The sequence below is a fragment of the Genypterus blacodes genome, unplaced genomic scaffold (genome assembly GCF_046128005.1).
Source record: "Genypterus blacodes isolate CSIRO-AG114 ecotype Tasmania unplaced genomic scaffold, CSIRO-AGI_Gbla_v1 ptg000112l_1, whole genome shotgun sequence".
Taxonomy (NCBI): Eukaryota; Metazoa; Chordata; class Actinopteri; order Ophidiiformes; family Ophidiidae; genus Genypterus; species Genypterus blacodes.
Window position 1 is genome coordinate 2,217,501 of NW_027466916.1, and position 12,461 is coordinate 2,229,961.

Sequence of the window (12,461 nt, forward strand, 5' to 3'; positions counted from 1 at the left end):
CTCGCTCTCTCTCTCTCACTCCCTCTCTCTCTCCCTCTCTCTCTCCCTCTCCATCTCTCTCTCTCTCCTCCTCTCCTCCTCTCCTCCTCTCCGTCCATCTCTTTCCCCCCCTCTCTCTCTCACTCCCTCTCTCTCTCTCCCTTTCTCGCTCTCTCTCTCCCTCTCTTTGTCTCGCTCTCTCTCTCTCTCTCTCTCTCGCCCTCTCTCTCCCTCTCTCTCTCCCTCTCTCTCTTTCAGCTCAGACATCAGTTGGATGTTATTCTAGCCGCACCCAGCGGTCGCTGCAATGGGAAAAATGTAGCCCCGATCATCGGTTAAGGAAGACGAACGTTTTGCTTTTCAACAAACTGGAGCGCTTGCTGTCAAAATAGTACGAAATAACTTTGGCGAGGCCTGTCATTATTGGATCTGTGTTATTACTGGCCTGCCTGGCTTGTAAAGGAGCAACGCTAAGTGGCCTGTCACGTCCTGTCATGATGTGAAGCAGGCGGCGTCCCAGCTAAGGGGGACTGAAGGGACTGTGGTCAGTTCTTGCACGGGGACATGTGACTACGGAGGCTTAGGCCCCCGGAGCAGCAGACATTGTCCACAACACACTGAGCGAAACCGCCCGGCCTGCGTCAGGTACTCTTGGCCGCCCGCCACCACAAATATTGCGCTCTAATTATCCTATAAATCAGTAGTTGCCGTGTATTTTCTGTCTGCCACAATGAAAGCCAGACCCCTCTGACACACACACACACACGCGGGCCTGAGCGAGGGGGGAGGAGGAGGAGGGGAGGAAGATGAAGGTGAGTTTACAGGGATGAAGGATGGGTTTCGTCAGGTGCGGCCTCGGCGACGCAGAGGGGAAGTAGAACGGGAACATATCTCAATTTAGATTTGGATAATAATAATTTTGATAGAATTCTTTGAAGTCCTTGAATGAAACCCAAAGCTGTCGGCTCGCTGCATATTTAAGCGTTTACTTACAGTCTGGAGTGTTTCTTATTCCCTATTTTTGTTCCTGCGTGTTTACTTTGTCGTCTCGTCAAGATTGGCCTGATTATCAAATGTTGGAGCGCCGGTCGGCCTCTCATGAACTTTCCCTGTGATTTTACCTCCGATCCGAACGCTTCACGACTTATGTTGTAACGCTACAATTACTGTCTGCGGCTAATCAAGCGTTCCGGCTCTCGTTGCTGATTTGTGCTCTGCAAAAGCTGCCGTCGATTTTTCCTTTGTTTCCTGTTTGCGTTGCGCCGCCGAGCGCTCGCTCCAAATGGCCGAATGCATCTTGCAGCTCAGACGCGAGCCTTGATTACACATTCTTTCAGTGATACTTACACAGAGGAGTGGTGTTCCCCCAGGACCTCGTGAACACAGAGGATAGATGGGGATATTTAGTGATCATCAGTATGTCACAAATCTTGACGCACCCTTTTTTCCTCACCTCATTTCTCTCCTCCACTCTTTTCTCTCTCTCTCTCTCTCTCTCTCTCTCTCTCTCTCTCTCTCTCTCTCTCTCTCTCTCAGACGTGGACGAGTGCAGCAAAGACACCGTGTGCGTGCGTGGCCAGTGCCTCAACACCGACGGCTCCTACTTGTGCCTGTGCGAGGCCGGCTTCAAGTTCAACGCAGAGACGGCCGACTGCGAAGGTGAGCCAGACCCAGAGCAGCGCCCCCCTGTGGTGTGTATGTATGTGTATGTGTGTGTGTGTGATAGCCCAAAACCTGCCCTGAGTCTGTAAACCAACAAAACGCCGGCGCCAAACGTTTCATGGTCACGCTACATTTGGACGGGAGCGCTCCAGGTTTGGCACAGTTTGGTTTTGATTGATCACCTGTAGTACCAGAGTGGTCGCTCCTCTTAAAGTGTCCAACCGTGGCTTAGTGGCTCCCAGGACCCGAGTGGTGGTGGCTGGATGGCACCCACGCTCCCTCCCTCCCTCTCCCCCCTGGGGAAGCATGAATGACCCCATTGTGAGCCTGAGGTGTTTCTCCCTCTGGAGCGTCTCCCTTTAAGCTCCTTCGCAAGTTCTTCGGTTGCTGTGATAATATTGTTCTTGGCCGTCGCCGTTTGCCTGCTGCGCTCACTGAGGACAGCTACACCGCAGGCCTCCAGGCCAAACTCCTGCCGTACAGCCATTATCCTGCAGGCAGAGGAGCCCGGGAGGAGGAGGAGGAGGGAGTGCGTCTGTATGGATGTATGCATGTATGAATGCGGGGGAGCGTCTATGCGTGTGAGTGTCTGATTGCACATGTGGTTGCGTTTGTGCCCCTGTTTTGTCAAATACTAACCATGATGTCTCCCTGTCTCTCTCTCTCTCTCTGTCTCTGTCTCCCTCTCTGTCTCTCTCTCTGTCTCTTTGCACAGACCAGAATGAGTGCAGAGAGTTTGGCAGCTCCATATGTGGTACGTGGCGCTGCGAGAACACCATCGGCTCGTACCGGTGTTTCATGGGCTGTGAGCCCGGCGTGGAGGGAGACGCCAACACAGGCTGTGGTGAGTGATTAATTGTCTCAGGCGTGACACACACACACACACGCACGCACTTTCCGCAGCGTGAAACCAGATGGAGATGTTAAAACAAACAGGAAGAATCCAATCGTCTTATTAGCTGTCACCTCCCAGAATTCTTACTTGATGCTGATTTGACTCTTTAAGCCACAATCAACCCCCCATACACACACAGCACACACACACTCTGAAGATGGTCGTATCAAGTTTGGCCCTCAGAGACAAAGCACTGTGGGTCTTCCTGGACAGAAGGCCGTGGGGGACACGGGGACCGGTGGCCCCTGAGACGGGGGCGTCATGCGAGGCAGTGTGTGAGGCCAGCTGATTAGAGCGTCTCACCGCTTTTTGGCAGAGACAACGGATGGAACCTGATCACGGCTGTTTTCCTCTTGGAGCGGGAACAGCGTGGTCAGTCCACCCCGGGGCCGGGCCGGGACGGTCCCTTACCTCCCGGTCCCGCCGCTGAGCAGCCCGGTCACCTGGCTCGGCCCCTCGGCTGGGCGTGCGGTTCTCCGCTACATCTGGAGCCGCAGCTGGCCAGCAACAACAGACACATCAACCATGACCTCCAGAATACACGCAGCCTTGTGTGTTTACTGGCAGCAACGGACACCTCGGGCTGGAATCTGTGTGTGTCTGCATTCTGGAGATATTAATGTGGCTTGTTGCTCAACGCTTTATCACTTTTCATTTGGTGAGGCGGCGCTGCTTCGTCTCCTTTGTTTCTCTGGTAGAGCCGAGAAACAACAAGGTCGTCTGTGAGAGGCGGGAAAAAAACAAAAAGCTGAAGTATTTCCTGGTGTAACGGATCCAAACAGTCACCAAAGAGTGACAGGGGAGGAGGGAAAGCACCCTGAGAACAGCAGAATGGAATGATGCTGGACTACAGACGACAGATGGATGAGGGCTGTGTGTGTGTGTGTGTTTGTGTGTGTGTGTGTGTGTGTGTGTGTGTGTGTGTGTGTGTGTGTGCATCCTTGCATCCTTTCAGAACACAGCTATTCTCATGACCTTCGTTTTTTATTGCTGATCAGTGACAGATCAGCCCCTCTCCCCCCTCCCCCCTCTCCCCTCTCCCCTCTCCCCCCTCTCCCCCCTCTCCCCTCTCCCCCCTCCCCCCCTCCACCTCGCCCATGTGTGGCCGCCTCCTCACCCTCCACTTTATGATGTTGTCTGTCTGGCACCAGCTTATGAGTGCAGAGGCTCTGTGATACGGCCCAGATTGAAACCAGCTGCTCACCTCCTCTGCTTCGGTGTCAGAGTCGACACACACACGTACGCACACACACACACACAGCTCGGGCCGCTCGCAGAGGGTCAGGGCAGCTCCATGTGACGTGAACATACACTCCTGGTAGTTTGCATTGCAGGTCAAGGACTCTGCAAGTGCCTGGATGCAGGGGGGTTTGTGTCGTCATGACGCCATCACAGCCTGTCTGATTGTCTTCTCTTCCCCCCTCCGACCTCACAGCACAAACACTCGCTCTTCTCGCTCTGCTGCCTGCTCTGAGCACCCGGCACTCCTCTTAGCCTCTCGGCGGCCCGACGCGACGCACAATAGCGGCTTGTTCCACTGCACCATGGGGTTGTGGGAGATGCTGCCGTCACCCCAATAAAAGTCCAGGGAGGGAGCTCCATTACTCCCAGGCATTTTTTCTCTCGCTTGTAAAAATCATCAAATCTTCAAGAAGAGGCCAGACGGTGTAATTTGCCATTTCTGCGCCGGGCGTTGGTTTTATTTTTACTCCTCGGCCGTACAAAAGAGGGCAGCAGTTATGTTTGGCGCAGTTTGCTGCGCTAATTTAAATCTAGTGGGCATCAGCCACAAGTGAGCCACGCAGGCCAGAACGTCACACACACACACACACACACACGCACACACAGGGCCTCTGCTGGCACTGCATGAGAGCGGCTGTGTGTGCGTGTGTGTGTTGTGTATGGTGTGTATCCCCGCGTATTGTTTTTAATTCAGCATCGCACTCATAAATCCTCTGTAGCTCTGCTGTGTGTGTGTGTGTGTGTAATGAGGTTCGGCCCCGAGGGAGGAAATTGCCTGTGGTTCCCCTCTCTCCTCCCACCTCTTCTAAACGTATAGATGTAAGGACTTGGCCATGTGCGCGCGGCTGCCTACGCTCCCGTCCAGATGTTCGACAGCTCTCTCGCGGCGGACCTCTGCACACCTCTTCTGGCGGGTCGGCGCTGAGGTCGCCAGAGGTCGCAGATGAAATGACAGATAAAACACACAAACATGCTTCCCTGAAAAGAAACCGCCGCGCCTCATCCCTGGCCCGCTCCTCGCGTGTTGAATAACCTCTGCATATGGGACCAATCAGACGACGGGGTTGCCCGGGGAATAGAAGGGGAGAAGAAGTCGGCCGATCCAACACGCATCGACCCCTCGCTGCCTGCCGCCACGTGCTACGTATTAGCGCATGGCACAGAGACCCCCGCACGTAACCCACACGACCCCCCCACCCCCCGCTGCGGTATCACCCGATCCAGGAAGAAGGTCCTCCCCGTGTAAGACTATTAGGAAGGGTGCCAAATTATCGGGATCGGCCCGAGAGCTCGGCGCCTCCCATGTGCGCTGAACTCCTCACCTTCTCACTTCCTTCCTTTTGGGCAATTTACAGCACGGCATGCGTCCTGACGTAACCCATTATTACATGGATAAGAGTCGGGGGAAGGGCAACTTCCTGTGAGTGCGTGGTGTCGTTATTTCATCATGTATTATTCATCTTTTCCCACAAGTCCATTAATGCTGTAATTAGCACTTCCCTGGATGCAGACGGATCTGAAATAGGCGGTCAGGTTATGTCGAGTGCAGACGCTCTGCTCCAGATGCTCTCAATCCTTGCCGGGCTGATGTGTCGGCGTCTCGGCGAAGCCTGTTCCACATGTGCTGCGCCGCACTCCCCCCCCCCCCCCGAGCAGACGCTGATTATTTCATGTATTAGACGCGGCCCTTCATCACCTTCCTCCCCTCCAGACCTCCCGCCTGGTTGCTGCAGTCATAACCACATTCCAAACCTGGATTCAACTTTTCACACTGCCGGAAATGCTTCTCCCATGTTGACACGCGATACGTTTCACCTCGCTGGACGTCTCCGAGTGTGTGTTCAGTTAGAGCCTCAGGCGTTTTCTCCTCCACCATAGAGTGTCAATTTGTCCAAAGGAGTCTGAAATTCGCGACACGTCAGGCTTGCAAATGCAAATGCGATAGGTTGGCGGCGCTCGGCATGTGTCCATCCTCTCTCTCTCTCTCTCTCTCTCTCTCTCTCTCTCTCTCTCTCTCTCTCTCTCTCCCTCTCTCTCTCCCCCATTTGAGCCCACAAGTCTATTCGAGCAATTTTGGTGTTTCTCAGCATTTCCTGCAGAAAGGTTGTCTAAATGACAGAGACAATTTTGTCTTTGTAGTTTTATTAGCCTGTGGGAGCCCACTGCTCTGACCCCAGAGGCATGTCAGAGAAGTGGCCAAGTCAAGACAGGGACACTGACAGGAGCCCCCGCCCCCCCCCAAACTCCCCCCGGCGAGCAAAGGCAGCGTTCTGTGCTGGGACAGCAGACGGGGCCGCGGCCAAGGCCCTGGGTTTGTATCAAAGGGATGTGGTTTCTCGAGCCCACTTCCCTTCTTCTCTCCTCAACTGATACAGCATTTATTCGCCCTCGGAGGCGAAATAAGATGTCCTCAGACAACATGCAAATGACTTTCCACTCAGTAAATCAGCGACTTTAAAACACTGCCGATCTTTGTGTCGACGCCCAATCTGATGTTTCGTCGTTGGTTGACGTCATTGATAAGAATGTTAATGTCATTTGTTTATTGTGTTTGTGTCTTATTTATGCAAATTGCCCATAAATAAGTGACTGCAGCCGTTGAAAGTTTGGTTAGAAGGCGAAAAAGTCAACAAAGGCTGTTGCGGCCTGTAAAAGAGGCTGAGAGGTGCCAGCAGAGTCCAGATTGGTCCTCGCTTAATGAGTCGCAGAACATACAGAAGCAGTTCCCTCACAGAACCCAGTGGCTGACAGTCACATCAGGATGTTACTAACAAGCTGCTGATCAGATCCCTCCACAAACCATCTCCTCCTCCTCCTCCTCCTCCGCCGGGCCTGACAAATGTAGGCCGAGCAGCTAAAACCTCAGGCTCAGGCTCAGTCGCTTACGTCACCTCCTCTTTGGCCGTTAGTCAGCACGCAGGTAAGTCAACATTAAGCAGTGGCAGGTGAGACTGAGCAGAGAACAGATGCTGATCATCATCAAAGTCTGTGTTTGTTTTCAACCAATTATAATCAGCTCGGCCCTCCAGCAGTGTCTCTCTCGCTTTGGCCTCTGCGACGTATACAAGACGCCAAGAAATACTAATTTATGTATGTAAGAAATTGCTAACAAATGTTGCTTCTAAACAACAAGCAGGAGGAGATCGGACGCTGAGACGCACCATCCGGCGTTAACGGCCTCTCCGGGCTTGATTAGGTTTGTTTTGATGTGTCATTGCCGCACAAACACGGAGCTACAGTGAGCTGCTGCCTGTCAGCCGGGCCTGAACTCAGCTCCTGCACGCCAACCTGAGCTTGAGGTTGGAGCTTACAGGAAGGACGTCAGACACATCAAAACAGGTTTAAAAGGATTCGGCAGCTGACGTGGAAAGTAAATCCTGCCAGAGAAGCGTCTGTGTGCCAAGCTGAGACTGTTCCTCAGCCGCCTTTGAGCGATGTGACGTGGAGAACGCGCATGCCGACCCCCTCCAACGTCGTAAATTACACCGTCACACTTGGGTTGCCAGGGTTCTTCTCTCACTTTATGGACTCTGCAAAGGAACATGTACCTTGTCGCGCTCCAGATTCGCCCTCACACTTCCAGGCGCCCATGAGCGAAAGTCCTCTCATGCTGACGTCGCAAATGAATTCACCCCAAATGCCAAACGCTTTCAAAAACCCCTTCCAATAATCCGTCCCACCTGGAAACCATCGTTGATGTGTTATGATGCCGGAGATTTCTTGTGTTATTGTGTGTCGTGCGAGTGTTTAATGAGTGTGTGCCTCTGTTGCCTCTTTTCAGACTTCGACGAGTGCGTGAATGGAACCATCTGCGGCGACCACGGCTTCTGCGACAACACGGACGGCTCCTTCCGCTGCCAGTGCGACCGAGGCTACACCAACCCGCCCGGCGACACCAGCAGATGCGTCGGTGCGTAAAAAAAACACAACGTAGAGATTTTGTGTTCCAGCCACTGGCCTGTGTGTGTGTGTGTGTGTGTGTGTGTGGACTTGCCTGACCTCTACCCCCCCTCCTCCTCCCCCCTCTCCTTCCCTCTCCTGTCTTTCTCAGACGTGAACGAGTGCGAGATGAGCTCGGCATTATGTGGGGAGGCCCTGTGTGAGAACCACGACGGCAGCTTCCTGTGCATCTGCCCCAGCGACAATGAGGAATTTGATCCCCTCACCAGCCAGTGCCGCTCGCTGGGTAATGGAGCAGGAACAGGACTTAATTCTCCGTCCCATCGCACGGAGACAGAGTTTTCCCTGCTGTAATGAGCCGTCTCTCATTGTCCAAACAACAGGGGTGACGGGGTGGACGGGACTTACTCTGCGTCTCTTAGAATATCTCTCTGACCTGCCTGCCTCCATTTGTTTTATAGTCTGGGGTTACGCTTGGGTGGACGGCCTACAAAATTTTTTATTAGCCTAATCCCTTGGATGAATCATGTCGCAACTCCTCCGTTACAGCCCAACGCCAAGCCGTCTCCCTGGGGAACCACCACGGCTTTCAACATCTCCTCCACCAAGACAAACAAGGGGAAGGTGTAGCTATTGGCAATTAGCGTTTTGGACACGCCGCCGTTCCCCTTGGCGCTAACAATGATCTCAAGTGCAGAGATTACTGATATGCAACGTAAGGCAATTTTCAGAATGACAGAAAAAGCCCTTTAAGTCAGGGAAACACCATGGCGTCTGCAGCCTGATAGGCGTATGTGTACACGAATACTGGGGCGTATTTACATTATTAAGCGGCGCGCCCTCGCCGGGGATGTTTTTCCTCCAGCGCTGGCGCTAAACCCCAGCTATGCTTTTGTGTACCTTTCTGCCACATTCCGTTGTTTGCTTTTGACGTGTGTTAATCAATCATGTGAGAGTGAATGGTGCATTGACTCGCATGCCAGTGTTTCCATTTGGCTAAGCCGGCAGCTTAAGGGTGAATGCCGGAGCCCAGTGCCTCTGGACAAATGAGCAGGCTCAGCACAGGCGGGCGGGGGGGAGAGCTACCTGCTGGTCCCGCTCGGGTCGCGCCTGAGATGTTTGGATCCCGACCCAAACCTGTCAGAGAGAGAAAGAAGCATTACTGGAGGGAAACAATACTCACCTTATGTGGTTCAAAAACATGTTCTCACTTCCATTAAATTACTTCACTCTTCAGTATCCACGCCAACATCCCATAATATTACGTCAGGGATCACACATAGCAACAAACAAGGCCTCAGAGCACACACTCCTGCAGCTAGCCGTGACCCCTGACCTCCCTCTCGCTCATTCTTCCAGCCGATCCCGATCCTAAACCCGGCCCAGGAGCCACCGTGCCGCCACCCTCGGCCGAGGAGAGGAAGGAGTGTTACTACAACTTGAACGACGACAACTTCTGCGACAACGTCCTTTCTCGCAACGTCACCAAGCGCGAGTGCTGCTGCACGGTGGGCGCCGGCTGGGGGGACAACTGTGAGATCCACGCCTGTCCCGTCCCTGGAAGAGGTACCAGACCAAACTCTGAAGAACTGGACTGAATCATGTTTGTGTTTGGAAGTTTGTTTGACTTGGTTTCATCTTTCACTCTTCAGCAGATTTTAACCAGTTGTGTCCTCATGGTACCGGCCTCTTGCCCCTGACCCCCTCCTCCAGTCAGAGTCTGGAGGATCAACGGCCTTACAAAGGTACTCTCTCCTCCCTCACACACACACACACACACACACACACAGACAGTTTTGTCCAGTGGCTGTTTTCAGTCCATATCCCCGAGCTTTTGACAGCTTTACTTCCTCCGTGTCCTCGCGCCGACACAAAGAAAGGCGCCGTCTCAGCATTTCCCCTGATTTATTTTCACGTTCCGCAACTTCTCCATCAAGACGGACGGCCGTAATCCCCTCGGCGCGTTCGCTCGCCCAGGCTTCACGGGGATACCTGCCCGCATACCTGCCTAATTAATGTCTGTGTGTCAGCTTGTTCAAACAGGCCGCCGCTGTTTTTAGAAAGGCGATCCTGTTTTGACAGCTTCCTGTTTTAGAGCTTATGTAACAGCAGAGTGTGAACCTGTCTCTCTGTCCTCAGACGTGAACGAGTGCGAGATGTTTGGATCTGAAATATGTAAGAATGGACAATGTTCCAATCTCTTCTCCTCCTACACCTGCTACTGCCGCTCTGGCTTCTACTATGACAACATCCGCTTTGAGTGTGTGGGTAAGGAATGACCTCTGACCTCTGACCTCTGACCTCATATCTAACATACACTGATGATACTAGACTGTGTCTCTGAGTGATCGCTGCCTCACATGTCCCCCTGTGTGTTTGTACCCGTGTGTGTGTGTTAATGTATTTTCTAGATTATGACGAGTGTGAGATGGAGAACACGTGTGTGGATGGAGCGTGCGTGAACACGGCCGGGTCTTTCAACTGTTTCTGCAGCCCTCCGCTGGTCCTGGACACCACACACCGACGCTGCATCACATCCAATACTACAGGTGTGAGATACACTCATACACACACGGCCAAACACACACACACACAGAGCGAGAGAGAGAGGGAGGGAGGGAGAGAGAGAAATTGATGTCCCAGTAATGTCCTTACGATGATCTGGATGATCATTCTCATCTCTTGTCCAGATTCTCTGGGGCCCGATGATGTCCACATGGAAATCTGCTGGCAGAACCTGGTGGAGGAGAACATGTGTGCCAATCCTCTGCCGGGCCACAGAACCACGTACACCGAGTGCTGCTGCCTGTACGGCGTAGCCTGGAGCGAGCAGTGCGCCCTCTGCCCCAAGATGGAGTCAGGTGAGAGGAAGGGGAACGCTTTGTTTCTTTATATGAACACATCACCTAGATTCATCAGTCAAAAATAACTCTCTCTCTCTCTCTCTCTCTCACTCTCTCTCTCACTCTCTCTCAGAGGATTACGCCATCATGTGTAACCTGCCCCGGCGTGCAGGCTCGGACAGCTTGCGGGAGCGGCCAGGGTACGAGTACGAGGGTCCCGAGGAGCCGTACTGGGACAGCTACGCCGGCCCCGGGGGTCCCTACGACGTCCCCGGGAGCGTCCCGCTCTTCAACGACAACGACTACAGCCCGCGACAGCCCCCCTCCCGCGTCCCCGTCCACAGGCCGCAAGAGTTCCAGCCAAGACCGGTGGATCCCTACGCCGGTGTGTTTACTGACCCCTGTGTGTCAGACATGGAGACGTTCTTCACTGATTGACCTGATTGTCTGTTATTTAGTTTTTACCATATGTTGTTATTAGATGATGTGATTATTGAGACTATCTGTGACCCAGATTCGGCACAAACAAGAACTCACTTTCTCCGCCGTCTCTCTGTCCGATCAGGTAGCTACGAAGGCTTTGAGGGTCTCCGAGCGGAGGAGTGCGGCGTCCTGAACGGCTGCGAGAACGGCCGCTGCGTGCGAGTGCGGGAAGGCTACACCTGCGACTGCTTCGACGGCTACGAGCTGGACCTCAACAAGATGGCGTGCATAGGTGGGTCTCCTCCCTCCCCCTCTGGGGCCATATTGATATCTCTCCCCCCACCCCTGACAGACCACCCGCATTTATAGATCCTGCGCTCCAACGAACCAATAGGGAATCAATCAGCTTCCTTGGTTACGTTTCAAAATGCGGCGTTGCATGTTAAAAACAAACCTGCGGTGAACTCTCCCTCCAGGTTTGGAAGCTTCTTTTGGAGCCAGGGCGGGTAACTCATCACGCACTACATCATCAAGTTCAAGGAGAAGCTTTGAATTTAACAGCCGTGCATTAAGTTGTGTTTTATGGGAAACTGATGAAAGCGCTGCACTCCTCAAACCCGTGGTGTCTTACCCTTTTGCTCCGAATTTCCTCCGCCTGTGCGCTGCCAAGAGTAAAGAGGCCTTGAATCGCAGCCACGCCGTGTAATACATGAGATATTACGCATTCTAAGTGCACTTTGTTTTGTTAGAAATTGAGACTATCTTGTCATAATGAAACGCTATGATTACAGAATGATGCAGGAATCCGTCTGCGTCTGCCGGCTTATCAGCGCCAAGGCCGAGACTTTTCCCCAAAGATGCGAGAGTGAATTCCGATACGGCGTAGGAAACATGTGCAGCTCGTGCCATGCCTGCTTTTATAAATATCAACTGCTCGCCTCTCCGCCGGCAGAACATGACATAAACAGAAGGAGGGGTCACGTCCAGATTGACTGCTGCGAAATGACAATCAGACCTCCCGCGTTGAGAGAGCGAGAGAAGAAAAGAGTCGAAGGCCAAGTGGAAATTGAATACGACACACGGTGAAGTTTAACATCGTCTGAGCGGCTTCGGGCCGACGGAATCAGGCTCTGTCGCTCCTCGGCCGACACGCGAGATGACATCATGTTTGATTGTTAGATTGTAGACGCGAGTAACATTGCACGCCGCATCTCTGTGTTAGGTCAAAGCCTTACTGCAGATCTCCAGATGTGGACTGAGTGGAGGCAGTAAAGCATCCTTGTTTATAGCCCGATGCCACATATTTGTCAGTTTAACAAATTTCCTGAAGGGTCTCATTTGGCTCGCCGAGCCACTCGGACCCTCAGAGAGCCGTCATGCCTTCAATTTAAGTTACAGTGTGGAAATTATAGAACGATGGGAAACTGGAGTGACGCTCTTTTCGGCGGACGCTCACAAGTAAGAGACAGAAGGAAATAAACATCGGAGTGAATTCAGAGATATGAATCACTTTTACT

General features: G+C 52.9%; 1 protein-coding gene across 2 annotated transcripts in view; it reads left to right on the forward strand.

The window, feature by feature from the left end:
* Window positions 1-12,461, forward strand: part of LOC143009589 (latent-transforming growth factor beta-binding protein 2-like) — a 76,555-nt gene that overhangs the window by 61,492 nt on the left and 2,602 nt on the right. The window contains exons 30-40 of one of the 2 annotated variants that reach the window (XM_076161625.1): window positions 1,516-1,638; window positions 2,357-2,485; window positions 7,560-7,688; window positions 7,830-7,964; window positions 9,038-9,244; window positions 9,331-9,423; window positions 9,818-9,946; window positions 10,090-10,227; window positions 10,369-10,539; window positions 10,655-10,906; window positions 11,087-11,236. In XM_076161625.1, coding sequence (XP_076017740.1) covers window positions 1,516-1,638; window positions 2,357-2,485; window positions 7,560-7,688; window positions 7,830-7,964; window positions 9,038-9,244; window positions 9,331-9,423; window positions 9,818-9,946; window positions 10,090-10,227; window positions 10,369-10,539; window positions 10,655-10,906; window positions 11,087-11,236 — 1,656 coding nt within the window. The remainder of the gene's footprint in view (window positions 1-1,515; window positions 1,639-2,356; window positions 2,486-7,559; window positions 7,689-7,829; window positions 7,965-9,037; window positions 9,245-9,330; window positions 9,424-9,817; window positions 9,947-10,089; window positions 10,228-10,368; window positions 10,540-10,654; window positions 10,907-11,086; window positions 11,237-12,461) is intronic. The other variant, XM_076161626.1, reaches the window with a different exon arrangement.